This window comes from Acanthochromis polyacanthus, chromosome 4, assembly GCF_021347895.1.
Source record: "Acanthochromis polyacanthus isolate Apoly-LR-REF ecotype Palm Island chromosome 4, KAUST_Apoly_ChrSc, whole genome shotgun sequence".
NCBI lineage: Eukaryota > Metazoa > Chordata > Actinopteri > Pomacentridae > Acanthochromis > Acanthochromis polyacanthus.
The window spans coordinates 32,132,273-32,157,758 of NC_067116.1; the positions used below are offsets into that span (position 1 = coordinate 32,132,273).

The 25,486-nt window shown below is 41.3% G+C and overlaps 2 protein-coding genes across 10 annotated transcripts in view; both read left to right on the plus strand.

Annotated features, from left to right (window-relative positions):
* LOC127533644 (sarcoplasmic reticulum histidine-rich calcium-binding protein-like) lies at positions 1–24,163 on the plus strand. 6 transcript variants are annotated; one of them, XM_051947258.1, is made up of 10 exons: positions 1–5,320; positions 11,439–13,356; positions 16,208–16,526; positions 18,067–18,162; positions 18,246–18,386; positions 18,491–18,571; positions 20,805–20,921; positions 21,516–21,599; positions 21,693–21,779; positions 23,579–24,163. In XM_051947258.1, the coding sequence occupies exons 2-10, from the start codon at positions 13,279–13,281 to the stop codon at positions 23,797–23,799; spliced, it is 1,224 nt and encodes a 407-aa protein (XP_051803218.1). In that variant the 5' UTR covers positions 1–5,320; positions 11,439–13,278; the 3' UTR covers positions 23,800–24,163. The 6 variants fall into 6 exon arrangements, with proteins under 6 accessions (XP_051803218.1, XP_051803217.1, XP_051803220.1 ...); XM_051947257.1 differs by having other exon boundaries at positions 1–3,397; positions 10,996–13,356; XM_051947260.1 differs by having other exon boundaries at positions 1–2,360.
* lpp (LIM domain containing preferred translocation partner in lipoma) overlaps positions 1–25,486 on the plus strand; it is a 212,197-nt gene that overhangs the window by 28,584 nt on the left and 158,127 nt on the right. The gene's annotated exons all lie outside the window — the stretch shown is intronic.

The window sequence follows — 25,486 nt, forward strand, 5'->3', positions numbered from 1 at the left end:
AAAACACCTTTGACGGGGTCAAGGGTCACTAAATCTGAAGACTTCAAATGAAGGAGACATTTTGTGTAACATATCAAGTATCATAAAAGTCATTCCCAGTGGAATTCAAGTCTGATATTTTGTGGGACTATTCAGAGCAGTCACATGAAGCACTGTATCTATTTACAAGGGTCTAGCCCCATGGGAACCCGTTTTTTTCAGCAGTGAGGCCTACTAGTAGTTACGAAGCCTGAGGCCTTCAAACGAGTAAAAAATCCTTCCTGCTCGGTCATTTTTGGGTCTAGTGACACCAAATCGGACACGCTCCTACTAGACCACCCCCTGACCTTGCATTTGTTTTTTCAGAGCGTTAGCTCAAAAGGGGCCCGAGCACGGCCCCGTTTCTCACTCCACAATTAACCCTTTAATGACCAAATGCTTCAAAACGGGCTAAAAAGGTCAAAATCTCACACATTCCTTCACCAATTTGGACCAAACTGCACAGGTTCTAGATATAGAAACTAATGTGAATGCTCATGCACCTTTTCAGACCTCCAGGGGTCCTGAAGAAGGAATGAGGGCCAAAAAGACACATTTTTTCATAAATGTCCCTCTTTTGCTCTCATTTCTCTTCTGTAACACTCAGAGAGCTGAAACCTGGGATCTGGTACCTCTGAAACATCTAAAATCGCAATCCACTGGAACTATTTTGCTAGCCCCTCCCAAACCGGAAGTAGCTCCAGGAATGACCTAGAGACTTGTGCTTCACATCAATTGTTCATCAAGGTCACCTGAATCACCCCTGAAAGTTTCAGCTCATTTGATGCAAAAATGACCGGTTTGTGTGGCTTCATAGTCCAAAAATGTGAAAATTTGACCCTGCGCCAGGGGTCACAGGAAGGTCATAGAGACACCAAACCACCACAGTTCAGCTCCAAATATAGCCTAGTATAACATACTAAAAGATCAGCCCCAGGGTCCCAGTAGAAAAATCTGACCAAGTGTTCATGTTGGAAAATCAGGTCTTGTAACACTGGTAGACCCTGAGAGCCTTCTGCCAGTGAAATTAGACGGTCATTTTTTACCCGAACGGGACGAAATCTTAACCACAAGTACTAGGGCCCCCCGTGAGTCAGTATATACAATATCAGCCTCCTAGATCAACAGGGGGGCAGATGGTACCATCTTGTAGTTTGGAAGTGTGCCCCTTTAATGTCCAAAAGGCCAATTAAGGTCAAAATCTCACAGATTCTTTGACCAATTTGGACCAACCTGCACATGCTTGATACTGGGTCCAAAAGCAATACTGGTGTATGTTTTCAGACCACCGGGACCTGCAACGGCAAAATAGGAGCAAAAAAGACACTGGAACAGGGGCCTTTTTTAAGATGGAAATGTAAAATGAATGAGAAACAGTGTGAGAACATCAATCAAAGTGCACAAAAGTGCATAAAGTCATAGAACAGGATGTGCTGAATGCTCTGGGAGCAAGTCTGCAGTGAAAACACCTTTGAAGGGGTCAAGGGTCACTAAATCTGAAGACTTCAAATGAAGGAGACATTTTGTGTAACATATCAAATATCATAAAAGTCATTCCCAGTGGAATTCAAGTCTGATATTTTGTGGGACTATTCAGAGCAGTCACATGAAGCACTGTGTCTGTTTTCAAGGGTTTAGTCCAATGGGAACCTGTTTTTTTCAGCAGTGAGGCCTACTAGTAGTTACGAAGCCTGAGGCCTTGAAACGTGTAAAAAAACATTCCTGCTCGGTCATTTTTGGGTCTTGTGACACCAAATCGGACACGCTCCTAGTAGACCACCCCCTGACCTTGCATATGTTTTTTCAGAGAGTTAGCCCAAAAGGGGCCTGAGCACGGCCCCGTTTCTCACTCCACCATTAACCCTTTCATGTCCAAATGCTTCAAAACGGGCTAAAAAGGTCCAAATCTCACACATTCCTTCACCAATTTGGACCAAACTGCACAGGTTCTAGATATAGAGGCTAATGTGAACGCTCATGCACCTTTTCAGACCTCCAGGGGCCACGAAGAAGGAATGAGGGCCAAAAAGATACATTTTTTCATAATTGTCCCTCTTTTGCTCTCATTTCTCTTCTGTAACACTCAGAGAGCTGAAACCTGGGATCTGGTACCTCTGAAACATGTAAAATCGAAATTTAGTGGAAGTGTTTTGCTAGCCCCTCCCAAACCGGAAGTAGCTCCAGGAACGAGCTAGAGACTTGTGCTTCACATCAATTGTTCACCAAGGTCACCTGAATCACCCCTGAAAGTTTCAGCTCATTTGATGCAAAAATGACCGGTTTGTGGGGCTTCATAGTCCAAAAATGTGAAACTTTGACCCTGCACCAGGGGTCACAGGAAGGTCATAGAGACACCAAACCACCACAGTTCAGCTCCAAATATAGCCTAGTATAACATACTAAAAGATCAGCCCCAGGGTCCCAGTAGAAAAATCTGACTGAGTGTTCATATTGGAAAATCAGGTCTTGTAACACTGGTAGACCCTGAGAGCCTTCTGCCAGTGAAATTAGACGGTCATTTTTTACCCGAACGGGACGAAATCTTCACCACAAGTACTAGGGCCCCCCGTGAGTCGGTATATACAATATCAGCCTCCTAGATCAACAGGGGAGCAGATGGTACCATGTTGAAGTTTGGAAGTGTGCCCCTTTAATCTTCAAAGTGCCAATTAAGGTCAAAATCTCACAGATTCTTTGACCGATTTGGACCAACCTCCACATGCTTGATATTGGGTCCTAAAGCAATACTGGTGTACGTTTTCAGACCACCAGGACCTACCACAGCAAAATAGGAGCAAAAAAGACACTGGAACAGGGGCCTTTTTTAAGATGGAAATGTAAAATGAATGAGAAACAGTGTGAGAACATCAATCAAAGTGCACAAAAGTGCATAAAGTCATAGAACAGGGTGTGCTGAATGCTCTGGGAGCAAGTCTGCAGTGAAAACACCTTTGAAGGGGTCAAGGGTCACTAAATCTGAAGACTTCAAATGAAGGAGACATTTTGTGTAACATATCAAGTATCATAAAAGTCATTCCCAGTGGAATTCAAGTCTGATATTTTGTGGGACTATTCAGAGCAGTCACATGAAGCACTGTATCTATTTACAAGGGTCTAGCCCCATGGGAACCCGTTTTTTTCAGCAGTGAGGCCTACTAGTAGTTACGAAGCCTGAGGCCTTCAAACGAGTAAAAAATCCTTCCTGCTCGGTCATTTTTGGGTCTAGTGACACCAAATCGGACACGCTCCTACTAGACCACCCCCTGACCTTGCATTTGTTTTTTCAGAGCGTTAGCTCAAAAGGGGCCCGAGCACGGCCCCGTTTCTCACTCCACAATTAACCCTTTAATGACCAAATGCTTCAAAACGGGCTAAAAAGGTCAAAATCTCACACATTCCTTCACCAATTTGGACCAAACTGCACAGGTTCTAGATATAGAAACTAATGTGAATGCTCATGCACCTTTTCAGACCTCCAGGGGTCCTGAAGAAGGAATGAGGGCCAAAAAGACACATTTTTTCATAAATGTCCCTCTTTTGCTCTCATTTCTCTTCTGTAACACTCAGAGAGCTGAAACCTGGGATCTGGTACCTCTGAAACATCTAAAATCGCAATCCACTGGAACTATTTTGCTAGCCCCTCCCAAACCGGAAGTAGCTCCAGGAATGACCTAGAGACTTGTGCTTCACATCAATTGTTCATCAAGGTCACCTGAATCACCCCTGAAAGTTTCAGCTCATTTGATGCAAAAATGACCGGTTTGTGTGGCTTCATAGTCCAAAAATGTGAAAATTTGACCCTGCGCCAGGGGTCACAGGAAGGTCATAGAGACACCAAACCACCACAGTTCAGCTCCAAATATAGCCTAGTATAACATACTAAAAGATCAGCCCCAGGGTCCCAGTAGAAAAATCTGACCAAGTGTTCATGTTGGAAAATCAGGTCTTGTAACACTGGTAGACCCTGAGAGCCTTCTGCCAGTGAAATTAGACGGTCATTTTTTACCCGAACGGGACGAAATCTTAACCACAAGTACTAGGGCCCCCCGTGAGTCAGTATATACAATATCAGCCTCCTAGATCAACAGGGGGGCAGATGGTACCATCTTGTAGTTTGGAAGTGTGCCCCTTTAATGTCCAAAAGGCCAATTAAGGTCAAAATCTCACAGATTCTTTGACCAATTTGGACCAACCTGCACATGCTTGATACTGGGTCCAAAAGCAATACTGGTGTATGTTTTCAGACCACCGGGACCTGCAACGGCAAAATAGGAGCAAAAAAGACACTGGAACAGGGGCCTTTTTTAAGATGGAAATGTAAAATGAATGAGAAACAGTGTGAGAACATCAATCAAAGTGCACAAAAGTGCATAAAGTCATAGAACAGGATGTGCTGAATGCTCTGGGAGCAAGTCTGCAGTGAAAACACCTTTGAAGGGGTCAAGGGTCACTAAATCTGAAGACTTCAAATGAAGGAGACATTTTGTGTAACATATCAAATATCATAAAAGTCATTCCCAGTGGAATTCAAGTCTGATATTTTGTGGGACTATTCAGAGCAGTCACATGAAGCACTGTGTCTGTTTTCAAGGGTTTAGTCCAATGGGAACCTGTTTTTTTCAGCAGTGAGGCCTACTAGTAGTTACGAAGCCTGAGGCCTTGAAACGTGTAAAAAAACATTCCTGCTCGGTCATTTTTGGGTCTTGTGACACCAAATCGGACACGCTCCTAGTAGACCACCCCCTGACCTTGCATATGTTTTTTCAGAGAGTTAGCCCAAAAGGGGCCTGAGCACGGCCCCGTTTCTCACTCCACCATTAACCCTTTCATGTCCAAATGCTTCAAAACGGGCTAAAAAGGTCCAAATCTCACACATTCCTTCACCAATTTGGACCAAACTGCACAGGTTCTAGATATAGAGGCTAATGTGAACGCTCATGCACCTTTTCAGACCTCCAGGGGCCACGAAGAAGGAATGAGGGCCAAAAAGATACATTTTTTCATAATTGTCCCTCTTTTGCTCTCATTTCTCTTCTGTAACACTCAGAGAGCTGAAACCTGGGATCTGGTACCTCTGAAACATGTAAAATCGAAATTTAGTGGAAGTGTTTTGCTAGCCCCTCCCAAACCGGAAGTAGCTCCAGGAACGAGCTAGAGACTTGTGCTTCACATCAATTGTTCACCAAGGTCACCTGAATCACCCCTGAAAGTTTCAGCTCATTTGATGCAAAAATGACCGGTTTGTGGGGCTTCATAGTCCAAAAATGTGAAACTTTGACCCTGCACCAGGGGTCACAGGAAGGTCATAGAGACACCAAACCACCACAGTTCAGCTCCAAATATAGCCTAGTATAACATACTAAAAGATCAGCCCCAGGGTCCCAGTAGAAAAATCTGACTGAGTGTTCATATTGGAAAATCAGGTCTTGTAACACTGGTAGACCCTGAGAGCCTTCTGCCAGTGAAATTAGACGGTCATTTTTTACCCGAACGGGACGAAATCTTCACCACAAGTACTAGGGCCCCCCGTGAGTCGGTATATACAATATCAGCCTCCTAGATCAACAGGGGAGCAGATGGTACCATGTTGAAGTTTGGAAGTGTGCCCCTTTAATCTTCAAAGTGCCAATTAAGGTCAAAATCTCACAGATTCTTTGACCGATTTGGACCAACCTCCACATGCTTGATATTGGGTCCTAAAGCAATACTGGTGTACGTTTTCAGACCACCAGGACCTACCACAGCAAAATAGGAGCAAAAAAGACACTGGAACAGGGGCCTTTTTTAAGATGGAAATGTAAAATGAATGAGAAACAGTGTGAGAACATCAATCAAAGTGCACAAAAGTGCATAAAGTCATAGAACAGGGTGTGCTGAATGCTCTGGGAGCAAGTCTGCAGTGAAAACACCTTTGAAGGGGTCAAGGGTCACTAAATCTGAAGACTTCAAATGAAGGAGACATTTTGTGTAACATATCAAGTATCATAAAAGTCATTCCCAGTGGAATTCAAGTCTGATATTTTGTGGGACTATTCAGAGCAGTCACATGAAGCACTGTATCTGTTTTAAAGGGTCTAGCCCCGTGGGAACCCGTTTTTTTCAGCAGTGAGGCCTACTAGTAGTTACGAAGCCTGAGGCCTTGAAACGTGTAAAAAAACATTCCTGCTCGGTCATTTTTGGGTCTTGTGACACCAAATCGGACACGCTCCTAGTAGACCACCCCCTGACCTTGCATATGTTTTTTCAGAGAGTTAGCCCAAAAGGGGCCCAAGCACGGCCCCGTTTCTCACTCCACCATTAACCCTTTCATGTCCAAATGCTTCAAAACGGGCTAAAAAGGTCCAAATCTCACACATTCCTTCACCAATTTGGACCAAACTGCACAGGTTCTAGATATAGAGGCTAATGTAAACGCTCATGCACCTTTTCAGACCTCCAGGGGCCACGAAGAAGGAATGAGGGCCAAAAAGACACATTTTTTCATAATTGTCCCTCTTTTGCTCTCATTTCTCTTCTGTAACACTCAGAGAGCTGAAACCTGGGATCTGGTACCTCTGAAACATGTAAAATCGAAATCCAGTAGAACCGTTTTGCTAGCCCCTCCCAAACCGGAAGTAGCTCCAGGAACAAGCTAGAGACTTGTGCTTCAAACCAATTGTTCGTCAAGGTGACCTGAATCACCCCTGAAAGTTTCAGCTCATTTGATGCAAAAATGACCGGTTTGTGTGGCTTCATAGTCCAAAAATGTGAAAATTTGACCCTGCGCCAGGGGTCACAGGAAGGTCATAGAGACACCAAACCACCACAGTACAGCTCCAAATATAGCCTAGTATAGCATACTGAAAGATCAGCCCCGAGGTCTCAGTAGAAAAATCTGACCAAGTGTTCATGTTGGAAAATCAGGTCTTGTAACACTGGTAGACCCTGAGAGCCTTCTGCCAGTGGAATTGGACGGTCATTTTTTACCCGAACGGGACGAAATTTTAATCAAAAGTACTAGGGCCCCCGTGAGTCGGTATATCCGACAACGGCCTCCTAGGTCAACGGGGGGCCAGATGGTAGCGTGTTCAAGGATGAGAATTTGGAAAAAAATTTCGCCGCATGACTCGTCGTAACAGCTACACAGAGTGATGCCAACACCCGTGTCAGACTCAGCTCACTTTGCACTTTCAGACAAGCTAAGACTCGGCCCTCTATCTGCTTTGGATGTTGACATCGCTTCCACATTCTCATCTCTGGTCCATATAGCATAGATGAGAATTTGGAAAAAATGTTTCGCCGCATAACTCATCGTAACAACTACACAGACTGATGCCGACACCCGTGTCAGACTCAGCTCACTTTGCACTTTCAGACAAGCTAAGACTCGGCCCTCTATCTGCTTTGGATGTTGACATCGCTTCCACATTCTCATCTCTGGTCCATATAGCATAGATGAGAATTTGGAAAAAATGTTTCGCCGCATAACTCATCGTAACAACTACACAGACTGATGCCGACACCCGTGTCAGACTCAGCTCACTTTGCACTTTCAGACAAACTAAGACTCAGCTCTCTATCTGCTTTGATTGTTGAAATATGAGCCTTTGGAATCGCTTCCACATTCTCATCTGTGACCCATGGCACAGATGAGAATTTGGAATTTCTTTGTCACTGCATAACTCATCATAACAACTGCATGGACTGAAACATCTAGGTGAACCAACTAGGCCCCCGTATAACATATAACGTATAATACATCATATACACAGACAATAACAACAGTCCAAGCCACTGGAGAAAGTTTTATATGCACTCTTCATCTGTTTTATTTCTTGTTTTAATCGAAACACTGAAACAAAAAAGTGATACAAAACAAAACAGCACACAACACATATGGTCGCATAACAAGCGCTACGCTATGTCAGCCAAAGACAACAACGGTCCCGAGTCGCGTAGGCAAGGGCCCGGAACGGTTTCCAGCTAACACCCACACGGCTCCTCTGTTTCTGATCCTTCCGTCTGCGTGTAGAAGCACTGATGCGTTACCCCGAGATACGACGACGTCTCCCGATGCTGCGACATCATCTGGTTCGGCCAAAGAAGTTGCGGCATCCTGTGGTCGAAACCATCGGAAGGCACCTTCTCCCATGTACCAAGAAACGGTCCGGTCCGGGTTACTGTCGTCAACGGTAACGTAATGATCTATTATCACGGAGCCCTTGACGTGAATGTTCCTTATGCCGCCGTCCTCATCAGGTTCAATCTTGGTACAGTCGGGTCGGGTCATATCTGTCCACGAAGCACAGTGGACATCGGGTACGTTTGGATCGATGAAGTTGGATGCGATGATACGGGTGCCGTTGTACGGCACGGCTGGGTCGTCGCGATCGGTGTACACGATTACGGAGCCTCGGGATTCCACGTGTACACTCAGGCCGCCGTCGGTAGCTCGCGGAACAGGACCGCGAGACGAGCCCTCCGAGGATGTTATGTCCACCACGCCCTTTGTGGTTACATGAGAGCGCTCGCAGAACCGCACGGCAGCTGACGAGGTGGAGACGATCAGGTCCGTTTTAGACGATCGCCTTTCATCGTGCGATGTGCAAGGATAACACGATGCCTTTTTCCACATTGGCCACACTTGATACTCCACGTTGCCTTCGACTAGCATGTTTTCGTACGTGCAAACAGCAGTCTCGCCGCCGCTCTCGTCGATGTTGACAACCCTGGTCGCGTACACCGTGCCTTCGTAGACAGTACGTTCTCCAGCGATCTCACTTGCCATCATGGTACGCTGTACACAACGTGCGCATGAGCCGTATATCCGCCGCCTCGTCTTGTCGGTCGACACGATCGTTGCGGAGACCGTTTTGCATACAGGCGTCAATTTACCAGCGAGCATATGGACATCTACACCGACACATACGCCATCGCTGGAGGTTGTCGGCTAAAAGGGCCACAGAGTTAATCAGGATATGTGGGGTGTTGTTATAATATTATTTAGCAAACGAGTTGTGAGGTAGCGGGTTGAATGGAAGAAGACAGGGTGTGAGCCCAAAGGGCGAGACGACAACAGGCTGATCGTACGGCTGGCTGTGAAAAAAACCAAACAACAAAAAATAACAATAACAAACCACCAAACGGTCGGACTAGATGAAGTAGGGTGCGGTTGTGCATGGGCTTCACGTGGATCCGTGGTAGTGGATTCATGAGTTGTAGTGTGAGGTGGTAATAAAATTAAGTGAAGGGTTCGGGTGTATGTGTACTTAAGAGTTCCCGCGCTGAACACGGAGCGCCGGCAGCTCGTAGTACTGAAGCCTGAGGCCTTCAAAAGCGTCAAAAATCCTTCCTGCTCGGTCATTTTTGGGTCTAGAGACACCAAATCGCACACGCCGCTTCTAGACCACCTCTTGACTTTGCATATGTATTTTTAGAGAGCTAGCTCAAAAGGGGACCGAGCACCAGTGCATTTCTCACTCCACCGTGAACACTTTAATGCTTCAAAGCGGGCTAAAAAGGTCAAAATCTCACACATTCCTTCACCAATTTGGACCAAACTGCACAGGACAGATATAGAGGCTACCGTGAACGCTCATGCACCTTTTCAGACCTGCAGGGGCCCAGAAGAAGGAATGAGGGGCAAAAAGACATGTTTTATCATAGTTGTCCCTCTTTTGCTCTCATTTGTCTTCTGTAACACTCAGAGAGCTGAAACCTGGGATCTGGTACCTCTGAACCATGTAAATTCAAAATCCAGTGAAACTGTTTTGCTAGCCCCTCCCAAACCGGAAGTAGCTCCAGGAAGGAGCTAGAGAGTTGTGCTTCAAATTTATGGTTCACCAAGGTGATCTGAATCACCCCTGAAAGTTTCAGCTCATTTGATGCAAAAATGACCAGTTTGTGGGGCTTCATAGTCCAAAAATGTGAGACTTTGACCCTGCGCCAGGGGTCACAGGAAGGTCATAGAGACACCAAACCACCACAGTTCAGCTCCAAATATAGCCTAGTATAACATACTGAAAGATCAGCCCCGGGGTCCCAGTAGAAAAATCTGACCGAGTGTTCATATTGGAAAATCAGGTCTTGTCACACTGGTAGACCCTGAGAGCCTTCTGCCAGTGGAATTAGACGGTCATTTTTTACCCGAACGGGACGAAATCTTCACCACGAGTACTAGGGCCCCCCGTGAGTCGGTATATACAATATCAGCCTCCTAGGTCAACAGGGGGCCAGATGGTACCATGTTGAAGTTTGGAAGTGTGCCCCTTTAATGTCCAAAAGGTCAATTAAGGTCAAAATCTCACAGATTCTTTGACCGATTTGGACCAACCTGCACATGCTTGATATTGGGTCCTAAAGCAATACTGGTGTATGTTTTCAGACCACCAGGACCTACAACGGCAAAATAGGAGCAAAAAAGACACTGGAACAGGGGCCTTTTTTAAGATGGAAATGTAAAATGAATGAGAAACAGTGTGAGAACATCAATCAAAGTGCACAAAAGTGCATAAAGTCATAGAACAGGGTGTGCTGAATGCTCTGGGAGCAAGTCTGCAGTGAAAACACCTTTGAAGGGGTCAAGGGTCACTAAATCTGAAGACTTCAAATGAAGGAGACATTTTGTGCAACATATCAAGTGTCATAAAAGTCATTCCCAGTGGAATTCAAGTCTGATATTGCGTGGGCCTGTTCAGAGCAGTCACATGAAGCACTGTGTCTGTTTACAAGGGGCTAGCCCCACGGGAACCCGCGTTTTTCAGCAGTGAGGCCTAGTAGTAGTAGTGAAGCCTGATGCTTTCAAACGTGTAAAAAACATTCCTGCTCGGTCATTTTTGGGTCTAGCGACACCAAATCGGACACGCTCCTTCTAGACCACCCCCTGACCTTGCATATTTTTTTTCAGAGAGTTAGCTCAAAAGGGGACCGAGCACGGCCCCGTTTCTCACTCCACCGTTAACCCTTTCATGTCCAAATGCTTCAAAACGGGCTAAAAAGGTCCAAATCTCACACATTCCTTCACCAATTTGGACCAAACTGCACAGGTTCTAGATATAGAGGCTAATGTGAACGCTCATGCACCTTTTCAGACCTCCAGGGGCCACGAAGAAGGAATGAGGGCCAAAAAGACACATTTTTTCATAATTGTCCCTCTTTTGCTCTCATTTCTCTTCTGTAACACTCAGAGAGCTGAAACCTGGGATCTGGTACCTCTGAAACATGTAAAATCAAAATCCAGTGGAACCGTTTTGCTAGCCCCTCCCAAACCGGAAGTAGCTCCAGGAACAAGCTAGAGACTTGTGCTTCAAATCAATTGTTCACCAAGGTGACCTGAATCACCCCTGAAAGTTTCAGCTCATTTGATGCAAAAATGACCGGTTTGTGGGGCTTCATAGTCCAAAAATGTGAAACTTTGACCCTGCGCCAGGGGTCACAGGAAGGTCATAGAGACTCCAAACCACCACAGTTCAGCTCCAAATATAGCCTAGTATAACATACTAAAAGATCAGCCCCGGGGTCCAAGTAGAAAAATCTGACCAAGTGTTCATGTTGGAAAAATCAGGTCTTGTCAGACTCTTAGACCCTGAGAGCCTTCTGCCAGTGGAATTAGACCATCACCCTCATTTTTTACCCGAACGGGACGAAACCTTCACCACAAGTACTACGGCCCCCCGTGAGTCGGTATATACAATATCAGCCTCCTAGATCAACAGGGGGGCAGATGGTACCATCTTGTAGTTTGGAAGTGTGCCCCTTTAATGTTCAAAGTGCCAATTAAGGTCAAAATCTCACAGATTCTTTGACTGATTTGGACCAACCTGTACATGCTTGATCTTGGGTCCTAAAGCAATACTTTATTGTCAGTGAACAAAGCAAACAATGATCACCGGACCATGATGTATGGATTGTACTTTATTTCATGGGGAAAAAAAGTATTTAATAAGCTGCATAAACACACCCACCAGGAAATTATGTCAATCTGTTGATTATCTAATAAATCGAAATCCAAAATATTAAAAAAAAAACTCATGCTTTTGTCGGGAGCGAGCAATAACATCCGGATTGTCTCAAAAACGGGGGTGCCGAATTCCAAGGAAGAATATATTTGTAATCTCCGGGGCACTAAAATCCGTCTGAGGTTGTTTATTTATTGAATAGATATCGTCAGTAACTACACAAATATGTTAAGAGCTCAGATAACGACACAATGTAATGAATAAATTCAATAACATGTAGGCCTACGCCATTTGGTTTAGCCCGTGGACATTATTTATTGATTAGATTTGGCTCAAAATTCATGCTTTGGATTCTATTTTATACTTACATGTTTCACCAAGCTTACTACTAAGGTTTAGGCTATAAAAACGCTGTGCAGTGTTCTTACTGTTCTTTACTTGCACATATAAACTAATGTACCAAATATTTCACAGCACAAATGTCCACCAGCTGTGGAGCTTACAGTACTAATTTCACATGCACATTATCTGTGTGTGCTACTGCCCACCAACATGATGATAAGGTGTTGTGTTTTTGTTTGTTTGTTTTTGTGGAAAGAAATTTTTGGTCTCTATGCATCTTAAAATTCAATTTAGATCATGATAATCATGCATGCCACTGAATCCCCTGGACCAAAATCTTGATAGGCCTGATGGAAACAAGTCGAATTTGCTTTCGGAGAAGTCCTAAGCACCTCTGCAAATACCGATGGGTGAAAATGAAAGGAAAATCAATGTGTATGCAGCCATCCTGGGTCTACAGAACAGCTTCACAGTATATGGAAATCTATAGGACAGATAAACATTTTCTTTAAGACTTCTCCTCAGTAACACAAACTTTTATAGAAGTAACTTAATTGACTTTTTTACTCAGAATCTAATAATCTGAATTTAAAATGATTCTCCACTCATTTATAATTTTTTAAAAATTTGTACTTAAATTTCCTCAATAAATAAATGAAGAAGCCAAATGTTTTATTCAGAATTGTTAAATTCGGTGTCCCTTTTTATAGTTTTAGGATTTGTGTGAATTTCTGATGCTGTTTTAGGTGAAATTTTAAAAGACATGGCCATGAAAGGGTTAATGAAGTTTTAAGATGAGTTTTCAGGGTCAGAGCTGCTCCTGTGTGCTCACCCCCTCCCCCCATGCTGATGGCTTGTTCACCAATTATCCAATCAGAGGTGGAGAAGCGAGGTGAAGAGGTCAGCTCGCTGGGACTTGCCCGAGCACCTCCCCCTTTCATGCACCTGGTCTCTCCTCTGACTCCGACATGCAGCATTTGACATGGACAGATTTAAAAGACGACTTGGAACTTTACGGAAGCACCACCGAAAGTGTGAAGAGAGAATGGAAAATGCTCAGGTAAATAATTTTTTTCTCTGCACTTGAAATAATTTTAAGGTTCCTTTGTGTAGTTTAATGAAATGTAATGACAGTGACAGTGTAGAATTTGTTCAAAATACCTATGTTAGGTTGCTCAGGCTGCTGTGTGTTTATTTAGCTTATTTATTTAGTTTATTTAGACAAAATGAAAACATAATGCAGCAAATGGAGGCTGAGAGATAACTTGTGGCTGTGGATTATGTGAGGAGCATGCAGACAACATGAGGAGAGTTGCACCTTCTCCTGTTAGCCCCGATGAGCTCACCAGGCTAACTAAAGCACCTGCAGCCAAAATAACGTCCGGTTGCTAATATATCTGAGCTAATATATGAACTAACTTCAAGCCAGTGTTACTGCTCAGTCTACTGTATTAAACCATGCTGGTTTCAATCTGGCTAGAGACCAGGTTCTTCCGTGAAAAGTTTAATAAATAATGAATGAGGCTGACTACAGGCTAACGTTAGCAGCGTTTTGTGTTGTTAGCATCAGGTTGTAGCTTCACAGCTTCTCAGAAACATGCAGACTTTTGTTATTAACATTATAACTTGTCTGTCCTGCTGTTGGATTGAAACATATACGGAAAATTTGTCTGAATGAGCATCACCTGTGGCTGCTGTAACATCCACAGTCTGCACGTTCATTAACTTATTTGTAATAATGATTGATTTGTTTTCACTCACTGGCTGTCATTGTTAAAGCTCCATGACCTGATGTAGCACACATGACCCAGTCAGACTTTTTTTTAGATTACACAGCAATTTGTTTGGAAGACTTTTGTGTCCGATTTCTGAACTCTGGTGCATGTAGGCCTATTAAAAGACTAGTAGTTCAATCACCAGTGTGGTTTTAATGGTAATATAGTAGTTAGGCAAGTACAACCTAAAGCAGTCTGATCAAACTGTCTGACATGTTCTGGAAGGCCAGAGTCCAACAAGAAAAAACATGCCATATGTTGTTTAGACAGTGATAGGTAATTTTCACAGGTAGGTAGCTGTAGAGGTGTGGGCCTTTCTTTGGTAATGTAAAGGTTTCTTTTTCTTTTTTTTAATTTTTGTTTTTTATTAGAAAGGTTGATAGCATTAGAGAATTTTTAAGTCGTCTTTATCATAGTCCCCCCCCCCATGTATATATATATATATATATATATATATATATATACACACATGAGTGGAAAATACAGTAATAATATTGTACAAGAAAGGTCAAGGCTTTAGTCATATAAAGTCATTCTGAATGGGGGATATAAAATGAATCCATTTGTCCCAAATTAGGTAGAACTTGTCTTTTTGAATTTGTAGAGAGTATGTCAATTTTTCCATTATAAATATTTCCTTAACTGTTCCCAACCAATCCTCAAAAGTTGGTGGGGTTAAATTCAGCCATTTTCTTGTAATTGACTTCTTATTTGCTGCTAAGAGTGCTTGTAACAATTTTATATCCCTTCTTCTGTCCAGGGTTGGAACCAGACCCATATATAGATTGGTAAAGTCATTAGGAATTTGAACTTTAAAGACATCATTCAGAGCTTTATGAATTCCGGACCAGTATTGATGCAATCTAGGACATTCCCAGAATATATGAAAATGATTTGCTTCTAACGATCCACATTTTCTCCAACATTCTGCATTTATATTTCTATATTTCCCCTGGCATGGGGTCCTAAAGAATCTTATAACGTTCTTCCAATAGTGTTCCCTCCACATCAACGAGTTGGTAGAAGTCCACTGTAAGATACAAACTTTTTCCCAATTCTCATTTGAAATTACAATTCCTGCTTCATGCTCCCATTTATTTTTAATATGCAAAGTATTCTCGTTTTGTGCATTTACCATCCCATTACATAATTTAGAAATTCCTTTTTTTAATGAGGAATTGTAAGCCAATTTTAAAATGTTGAAAAAATCTGATTCTGTCAATGACAGTTGTGAACTTTTACAATGCTTGTTAAAATAGTCACGTATCTGGAGGTACCTGAAGAAGTCTCTCTGCTCCAGACCAAACTTAGTTTGCAAGGACTGGAAATTCTGTAATGTCCCTTTGTGTGTGAAGGAAAGATAAGTTGTCAGTCCTTTTTCTATCCAAGTATGAAATCTTTTATCATCTTTGTTTGGTTGGAAATCTGTGTCATAGGCACACCATCTAAAGCTTTTTAACATTTTTCCTATTTCACAAATTTTAATTACTTTATGCCATATTTTAAATGTATGGTCGAGACATGGATTAACACCTTCTAGCTGTTCTGCTAGTCTTTTGTCTGCAATTGCTGCTTGTAAAGGCAATTTTGGGGATATAGAAATCTGGATTACACCACTGCAATAAAGGAACAACTTGGGAAGCATAATAATAATATTTTAAACATGGAAGCATTGCTCCACCCTTTTCTTTACTTAATTGCAGGACAGTGTAGCGAATTCTTGTTTTTTCCCCTGCCATATGAAGCGGGAAATCCATTTATCCCATTCCTTAAATTGACTGTCCCTCACTTTTATTGGTAATGTTCTAAACAAATATAGTAGTCGAGGAAGTACGTTCATTTTCACTGTAATAATTCTTGAGTTCAAATTTAGGAAGGGAAGGAGATTCCATCTGTGTATGTCTGATTTTATTGCTAGTGATAATGGGTTGTAGTTTGTTTGGAATAGTTTAGATGTAACTTTTGTGAGTATTATACCTAAATATTTTAAAGTTACAGCCTCCCAATCCAAGATGTATTTGTCTTTGAGAGATTTTGAGACATGGTAATGTAAAGGTTTCATACTGAATCATACACTAATGTATCTGCAGAATTGATCATTTCTCCTGTTTTTCCCTCTTTTGCTCTGCTGTGAAGGCCAAAAAGGACCACTGCCGCTCATCAGATGAACATACACCTCTCAAAGGGAGGCATAGTGATGAACCTGATAAAGCCTGCTACCTCCCATCAGCACCATCACCATCCAGAGAAGATGAGGTGCTCACTGAGGAGTCTCTGTTATCCAGTCACAGTGGATCTGATGCAGACTACAGACCACCATCATCACTAGCATTCAGTGAAGATGAGGTGCTTGCACAGGAGTCCCAGTCATCCTGCCACAGTGCACCAGAGAAGCACCACAGTCATTTATCATCTGGTGATACCGAGATCGGGTACTTCACCAGTTCCTTCCATGGTAACGATACACAAAAACACATACATACATGGCATACATCCATTCACCAGGGCTTTTTTATGGTGATCTTTCATAGTGTCCTTCTCAGCTTTCCACAGAAGAGAATAAGAGTAATTATATCAGTAAGTTAAAAATAGTGAGTGTTCCTGTGCTCTGCGTCTGTGTGCAGGATGCTGCAGCCTGACAGACAGCTGCCTGTCACCATCCCAGACACATGAGGGCTCTGATCTGAGAGATCTCTCTCTCATGGATTTAAAGTAACGAAAATGGATCAGGAAGAAATGCCTTAGTCAGAAAGCTAGTTTGTGAAAAAATGGGAATGAACTGATTAGTAATTCCTTTACTTATACAGATCTCCTTTTCTCTTTGTCCAGTGCATTTGCCTATATGAGAAAAGCCTCTCATTCTAAATAAGAGCCAGAGTGAGTGGCTTCTCCCTATTTACCTATGGCTTTATGTTAGCTAGTTTATGAACAACTAACTAAAATAAACGGAACAAAAGAAATGGTTGTTTTATTTCCTCCAAAGTACACTGACAGTCATTAAAAACTTTGAGACCATATTTTTCAACATATTTTTTATTTTGAAGCCCGAAACTGGATTTTCTTCATGTGAATCATTTGTTTAGCATATTGGTATACAGCAACAAAAAATCTAAAGTTTCGAGAATGATTTCAAAATAAAGAATTTCACAAAAGAAAATGGCACCTGCCAAACACAAAGTCACAACAGTCAATACCGAGTATGGCCTCCATTTGCTTCGATGCAGGCAGCAATCCGTCGGCGCATGCTTTGGACCAGGCTTCTGATTGTGGGTTGGGAACAGCCCATACGCCTGGATACATCACTGTAGCTCAAAGCGGCCTCCACCATACCCAGTGTCTGGAGATGTTGTTCATGTGATAGACGCGGCATGATGCTGTTCACTGGACTAACAATGGTGGCCTTTTTTGGGCCTTTATATAGGCCTTCAAAACCCATTCTCACATTGTGCAGATACTCACTGAGTATTGCTTGGTGTGTATTTGGTTCACTTTTGCAAAGTGACCAACCCATGTGCAATGAATCCTGGCAAAATGACAACTCATCATTATCTCAACTACCAGGGCACTCGATCATCAGTAAATCCACAATGAATAATTACAACCCCCCTACAAGCAGAATTCTGTGTACATTTCTACCTCAAAGTTACTATTGACTGTCAGTATACAAATCGTTTTGAGTATTTCAAATATGTTTTTAAATTTGTGACTTGTTAATCACAATAATAGACTGCGATAAATGATGATTAATCACACCTTATTATTTTGATTAAGACAATTTAATTTTTCACTTGATAGCTCTAATTAAGATTTCTGTCTGTTTGAGCTCACAGTTGAAATTCATCTACCATCCATGCTTGAGCATGTTTGTTAAAAAAAAAGAACAAATTATTTGCTTGACTGAGTTGAGGCTTGAAGCTTTTCTGTACATCTATAGTTTTTCAGAAAAAATAGATATGTTGAGTGATTGTCTATGTGTCTAATGTATGCTTCATCAGATGGAGAACAGCTGTCCACCACAAGCTCATCAGCTCAGAGGCAAAAGAAGACTGTCACAAGACGAAGACATGATGAAGATGATGATGATGACTCTGGTAATTCCAGGCAATATTAACACAAGTGAAGAGTCTTGAAACTGAGCTTGGTATCTACATGGCATTAATTACATCTTTCACAGATCGAGAGGTGCCACATTCAGCTGCAGCAAGGTCACTTGTAAAGGGACAATGGCAGACTGCAAGAAGACATGATGGAGATGATGATGGCACTGATGAGGGTGATGGGAGTGATAACACCAGTCAAAGCACTGAAAACACAGGTAATGTTTTTATCCAACTTGGATCTTGTTTGACTCTAGTATTGGCGTATTTCTGAGATGCAGATGTAAGAACTTCAACTCTATCAAAACATGTTCGTTTATAGATGGAGTGGTGCATCAGGAGATGGGTGGAAGGCCACCTGTTATGCAAAAAGAGAGAACTCCAGAAAAGCATGATGATGATGGTAAGTCTGTAACCCTGGCATGAATGAAGTGTTCGAAATCAGAGTTTAGTATTTTTGATTCAAGTCCTTTTTGGTTATTTACATTTTCAAAGTATCAGTCAAATACAAATGTGTATCCTCAAAACATATACATCTAAAGTATAAAATACTGCACAGTCTAAATATTAAGTAGTTACTGTCAGCTATCCCATTGATGACAGTGTGTCTGAATATCTCCATACATTATAGAATGCAAATGATAATGGCTTTAAGTCGTGTGTAACAACAGACATATTGTTAAATTTATGGAAAAATATACGACAGGGGCTGGAGGTGACAGCTTCCCTAAACTACACTGTTGCACTGAACTATACACCACCTGCAACATTATCACTTCCCTTCTACCTGAACTGTGTTTTTAACTTGTATGATAAGGTCTGAACATACATATATTATTGTCAATGGAAATAGAGAATATAACTATGTTTTCTGCAGCCTGCCATAGCTTTTGACAGTATCATTAGAAATGCACCTTTAAGGCTCTACTGTCACTGTAATATGTACAGTGCCTTGTGAAAGTATTCGGCCCCCTTGAACTTTTCAACCTTTCGCCACATTTCAGGCTTCAAACATAAAGATGTAAAATTCTAATTTTTTGTCAAGAATCAACAACAATTGGGACACAATCGTGAAGTGGAATGAAATTTATTGGATATTTTATACTTTTTTAACAAATAAAAAACTGAAAATTGGGGTGTGCAATATTATTCGGCCCCTTTACTTTCAGTGCAGCAAACTCACTCCAGAAGTTCAGTGAGGATCTCTGAATGATCCAATGTTGTCCTAAATGACTGATGATGATAAATAGAACCCACCTGTGTGTAATCAAGTCTCCGTATAAATGCACCTGCTCTGTGATAGTCTCAGGGTTCTGTTTAAAGTGCAGAGAGCATCATGAAGACCAAGGAACACACCAGGCAGGTCCGAGATACTGTTGTGGAGAAGTTTAAAGCCGGATTTGGATACAAAAAGATTTCCCAAGCTTTAAACATCTCAAGGAGCACTGTGCAAGCAATCATATTGAAATGGAAGGAGTATCAGATCACTGCAAATCTACCAAGACCCGGCCGTCCCTCTAAACTTTCACCTCCAACAAGGAGAAGACTGATCAGAGATGCAGCCAAGAGGCCCATGATCACTCTGGATGAACTGCAGAGATCTACAGCTGAGGTGGGGGAGTCTGTCCATAGGACAACAATCAGTCGTACACTGCACAAATCTGGCCTTTATGGAAGAGTGGCAAGAAGAAAGCCATTTCTCAAAGATATCCATAAAAAGTCTCGTTTGACGTTTGCCACAAGCCACCTGGGAGACACACCAAACATGTGGAAGAAGGTGCTCTGGTCAGATGAAACCAAAATCCAACTTTTTGGCCACAATGCAAAACGATATGTTTGGCGTAAAAGCAACACAGCTCATCACCCTGAACACACCATCCCCACTGTCAAACATGGTGGTGGCAGCCTCATGGTTTGGGCCTGCTTTTCTTCAGCAGGGACAGGGAAGATGGTTCAAATTGATGGGAAGATGAATGGAGCCAAATACAGGACCATTCTGGAAGAAAATCTGTTGGAGTCTGCAAAAGACCTGAGACTGGGACGGAGATTTATCTTCCAACAGGACAATGATCCAAAACATAAAGCCCAATCTACAATGGAATGGTTCACAAATAAACGTATCCAGGTGTTAGAATGGCCAAGTCAAAGTCCAGACCTGAATCCAATCAAGAATCTGTGGGCAGAGCTGAAGACTGCTGTTCACAAACGCTCTCCATCCAACCTCACTGAGCTCAAGCTGTTTTGCAAGGAAGAATGGGCGGGAATTTCAGTCTCTCGATGTGCAAAACTGATAGAGACATACCCCAAGCGACTTGTAGCTGTAATTGCAGCAAAAGGTGGCGTTACAAAGTATTAATGCAAGGGGGCCAAATAATATTGCACGCCCCACTTTTCAGGTTTTTATTTGTTAAAAAAGTTTAAAATATCCAATAAATTTCGTTCCACTTCACGATTGTGTCCCACTTGTTGATTCTTGACAAAAAATTACAATTTTATATCTTTATGTTTGAAGCCTGAAATGTGGCGAAAGGTTGCAAAGTTCAAGGGGGCCGAATACTTTCACAAGGCACTGTAAGTGTCAACAATCAGTTTGGTTGTGTTTAGTATTTTTATGGTGCTAATGACATCTTTTACAGATAGACAGGAGCCACACTCAACTTCAGGAAGCCCAGCTGTTGACAAACCAAAGAGGATTGCAACCACAAGACAAGATGATGATGGTGATGATGAAGATAGCAGGGACTCTGAGCATGGTAAGCACAAGTAAAAATCTCATTCTGTGAAGGTTCAGTACTTTTTTTATTCTTGTCCTCAAACATGCCAGAGAGGCTACACCTGACTAAATCATGTAGTTTTGTCTTCACCTCCCTACTGGTAATGTTGTATCTTGAACAAATTTTACTGATCTTGGTCTAGTGAGCCAGCTCTACTGTTAATATGTATGAAGTGAATTTTAATACCTAGTAGAAGAGTAACCATGTTAGCATAAATACAAAAAGATCAGCTACTCCTGCTTAGTAACTTTCAAATCTTGCATTTCTAATGAGAGATTTGATTTGTTTTCACATCTTTTCAACATAAATGACCATAAATCTATACTAACAATGGAGGTGGCCTTCAGAGGATTTTCTGAAGCAGAAAATTTACAGCTAACGGCAAATATCAAAATTATGCATGTAGAGATGCTTAAACAAGGTAAAGTTTAAAAACTAATACATGCCTAAACGTAAAGGTTGCTACACCCATAAAAACCTGTCTGGGGCTCATGCTCTTGTGCATTGTTGGCCTTGTTGTGAAACTGCATCTACTTTGTCACTATTTTACCATATGCCTGTGTTCTTTAACAGATGAAAAGGATCGAAAAAGGCGTGTTAGGAGACGAAGGAAAGCTGTACATAAACGAAAGTGTCAACAAGACGATGATGACTGGTGTGAGTTCATGTGATAAAGACTTAAGTGACAAGACAAGCGCTAAATGCAAAATGTTATGTATTTTCATTATACTAACATGTCATCTCTCTCAGATGGAGAGGACAGACAGACTATTGCCACCAAATCCCCTCAAAAGGACCGAAAGAAGACTACAATTACACGAGAATGCAGTGATGTTGGTAAGATGGAATAGATGAATTTCTGTTAAATAGTTATTCAATTCAGTTTTATTTATGTAGCATCAAATACAGCTCAGATTGTCTCAAGATGCTTTACAGAACCCATATGCCTGACCCTGATATGTTTCAGGCATATATGTTTTCTGAGAACATTGTAAGTGGGACTTACTGCACAAGTCACTGTGACTTGTAGTTGAAAGGACTGGTGATTAAAGTAGTGTTGCAGTGTCTATTCTCAATTGAAACATTAACTTCAATGTCTATTGAATAACAATTTCTGTGACAAGGTAATTAATTAGTGCAGTAGTAACAGTTATTCTAAATTAAACCAACTAAAAAAACTTCTGATCAACAAGAGATATTTCAGCTTTCCCAAATTAAATAAGTTTTGTTATATGGAGTTTAAGAATATATTTACAGGTTACATATTTTACATTTGGCATTTCAATGAATATCTTATCTGTAGTTGTAAAATGGTACACCTAAATTCAAACAACGAAAGCAGTAACTGCAATGAGAGTAGACGGTGTATTGTGTTCAATAATTATCACCCATTAGCCACTCTGCAACTGAAAGTTCACCCTGCTGCAGCTTCTCAATGCAACATTGTAAAATCATCTCATCTTGTCTCATTATGGATCCTCGGTGTGAACAGAGCTAAATATTATAAACAATACAATAGCAAGTATAATGCATAGAATTAGACCTCTAATTATTTATCAATATACAGAAAACTATTCTATCAATCATTCTGAGTCATACGTCCAACCATCTAACAGCAAATTTGTCTCTTTAAACTTTTATTTTAGATGTAAACATTGCAACAAACATATAAACTGATCTTGCTACATTCTGTTAATGTAGAAACAGGTCATTGTGGTGCTATTTACCACCTTACACAACTTTAGAATGTGAGGTGGTAACATTACCTCAAGCGTACAGCCCCTCACTGGTGCTTTATTTCAGTATCTGTAAAGTTGATGTTGAAAGTTGGTCCTAACTGAACAGGCCGGAATATTTTGTCGTTTAACCAGCTATTTTTACTTGCTTGCGAACATGTAGCATTTCCTATATCTGCTTCATAACAGAGTCCTACCTTTGGTTCAGTGATGTTAAGCTTTTAATAGCAGTAACATCGTAGGTTTGCTTCGGCAGTAATTTCAACAGCTCTGAAACAGCTATCAGGGATCAAACTGTGGTAATTTAAGACTGATATTTGAAAGTATGGACAGAAACTAATCTCACCACTCAGTTACAAATGGAGGAAATGTCCTCCTACCTTTTTCAAAAAACACACAGTGCACCTTTTCTGACAAAATTAGCTGAATAAAGGTCAGGGAGGAGAGTGGCCTCACAGATGCACAGTCTGATGCATCTGAAATCTTCTTTGGGGTTTAATGGCTGCTAGCATTTTGTTACTGCCACCTTCTGCATGTAAGAATTATCTCGATCCTAATTTAAATGTTTTGGGATCAAACAACACATTAATATTTGGGACAGACAAGGAGAGACACAATTATATGGACTTTATTAGAAAAAATAATGGCCAAACGCACATGAATCATCCCTTGAGTATACATCCTGTTACTAACGTGTCGTTTAAGTCAGCTAAGTTGTTTGAAGGTGGTTGCTTAAAACATATTTTTTAAGTAGTGAATCAATGCAACTTCTACATTTTTTATTATGTTGTTGTTATTGGTCAGTCATGGCAGGGTTCAGATAGTATTATAACTTCAATAAGGTCTCAGTTTATTATCAACTCAACTACTAATAATCTCCTTTTGGTTTTTATTTTGTAGATCCTCAAGAAATGGAAGTGAAGAAACAAGGTAACAGACCCTGGAACGACCAGGAGAGGTCTGCAGTCAAACGACACCTTGGCAAATTCATCGCACTGAAGAAGGTTCCAGCAAAGCAGCACTGTCTGATGTGTATTGACAAAGAGTCTTCAGTCCTAAGAGCGCGGCGGTGGACAGACGTGAAATATTTTGTCTACAATGAAATTGTCAAAATCAAGTGAAAGCCTACATTCTGAGTTTATAGACTACAACAGAGGGAGGACACTGAGATGAGAGGCCTGTGTTTTAAAGGGTTTATTGTCTGTTCGTGTGTTCATTTGTTAGGAGCCCCTTTAGCCATGCCCTACAGCACAGCAGATTTTTTAAACAGCAATTTGCGTTGAGGAATTGACACCTGCAGTTTGTTACCTTTGAAGAAGATGTCTCAGGACACACTTGGATGTTCAGTATTATTGTTATAAACTGCTGCATTTTGAATAGGTGCAATATATTAATATTTACTGCACTTTGCACAACTGAAGAGGCTTGGAACTGGAGTTTTTGGTTGCCAAGACTGGATATTAAACAATCCGGTGTTTACCAGTTGGATTTATTATTGTTCATTATGTATTGAGTCTGTCATGTTTGTGTTTAATACTGCAGAACAGGAATAGCTTTCTGAAAAAAGAAGCATGCACTTCTGAAGTTCACATTCAATTTATTATAAAAGGTATGTTGAAACACAAAAGGTCTTAATCATATTACATCTTAATCAAATTGTATGACCAACCAATGTCTAGTTTCATTAACTGTCAAATCAACAACCAGTTTAGACTACTATTGTAATTGTGCTTTACATAGAAAAAAACACACAGAATTGATATGACTTAATAAGAAATTGTGTTATTTTGCAAACTGAATTGATAATACTAGGCTTAATTGTAATAACAGTGTCTTATGAAAATCAATATTCTGTGCTCTAAAAAAAAAAAAAACAAAGCCAGTGCCTGGTCCTCACTCAGCTGGTTCAAAACTTTTTTCTAAATGTTGGTGTTAAATGAAATCTAAGGCAGTGTGTTGGATAAGGGCACCACATAGTGGCCAAAAGTAGTTGTTGTATGTTTCTACATCTAACAGAACTGGTGGTTCTCACTTTGTGAGCCTTTTCACTCGGTCCTCACTATGCAGCAAGTACAGGAATGTGTGTGTGTGTGTGTGTGTGTGTGTGTGTGTGTGTGTGTGTGTGTGTGTGTGTGTGTGTGTGTGTGTGTGTGTGTGTGGCAGTCACTGAGCATAATATTAGCACTCACTAAATCTTCCCTGAGTAAATAAAGGGCTGAATAGAGCATCCAAACCACATAGCAGCAACTTAAGTTGATGGCAAGACATGCAAACAGGAATTGAGGCATATTTCCTAAACACTTAATAAGGTCCCCAGTTAGCTGTTACTTTCTCAGTCAACTTTGCACGAGCAGATAGAATAATAGTTATGGTTCGTATGTAAACAACAAGTTTGGCTGGACTTGATGAGGATACTTAAGGGAGAAAGCTGATAGTGTTGTTGGAGAATGGGCACTTAAGCAGTTTTGCACATTCAGTAGAAAATAGGTGGTTTTTAGAACATTTATTGTCAACAACCAATAAAATGTCTTTTTATATTAACATGACAGAAAAAGACTAGCTGGCAGATGTGTCAATACTTGAGCAGATAAACCAGAACTATTTGCACGACTGTTCTGTTGTTTTTAAGGTTCTTTTATGTGTTCATAAAGCACATGCATGGGTTGGAATCTTGGCAACATTTCAGAACATCTCTGCTCCTTCTCCACCTTCAAATGTCTTAAATTCTCTGCACAGCTTTTATGGGCGCCCCTATAGCTAAACTGGCTGAGCAGGTGACCCATGAACAGGAATTGTAGTCAACGATGC

Excerpts from the sequence above, each read along its gene's own strand:
- LOC127533644 (XM_051947258.1), top strand. The coding sequence starts at position 13,279 with ATGGACAGATTTAAAAGACGACTTGGAACTTTACGGAAGCACCACCGA. Across the intron at positions 18,163-18,245 it reads AGATGATGATGATGACTCTG|ATCGAGAGGTGCCACATTCA; the intron begins GTAATTCCAGGC and ends CATCTTTCACAG. Across the intron at positions 20,922-21,515 it reads TAGCAGGGACTCTGAGCATG|ATGAAAAGGATCGAAAAAGG; the intron begins GTAAGCACAAGT and ends GTTCTTTAACAG.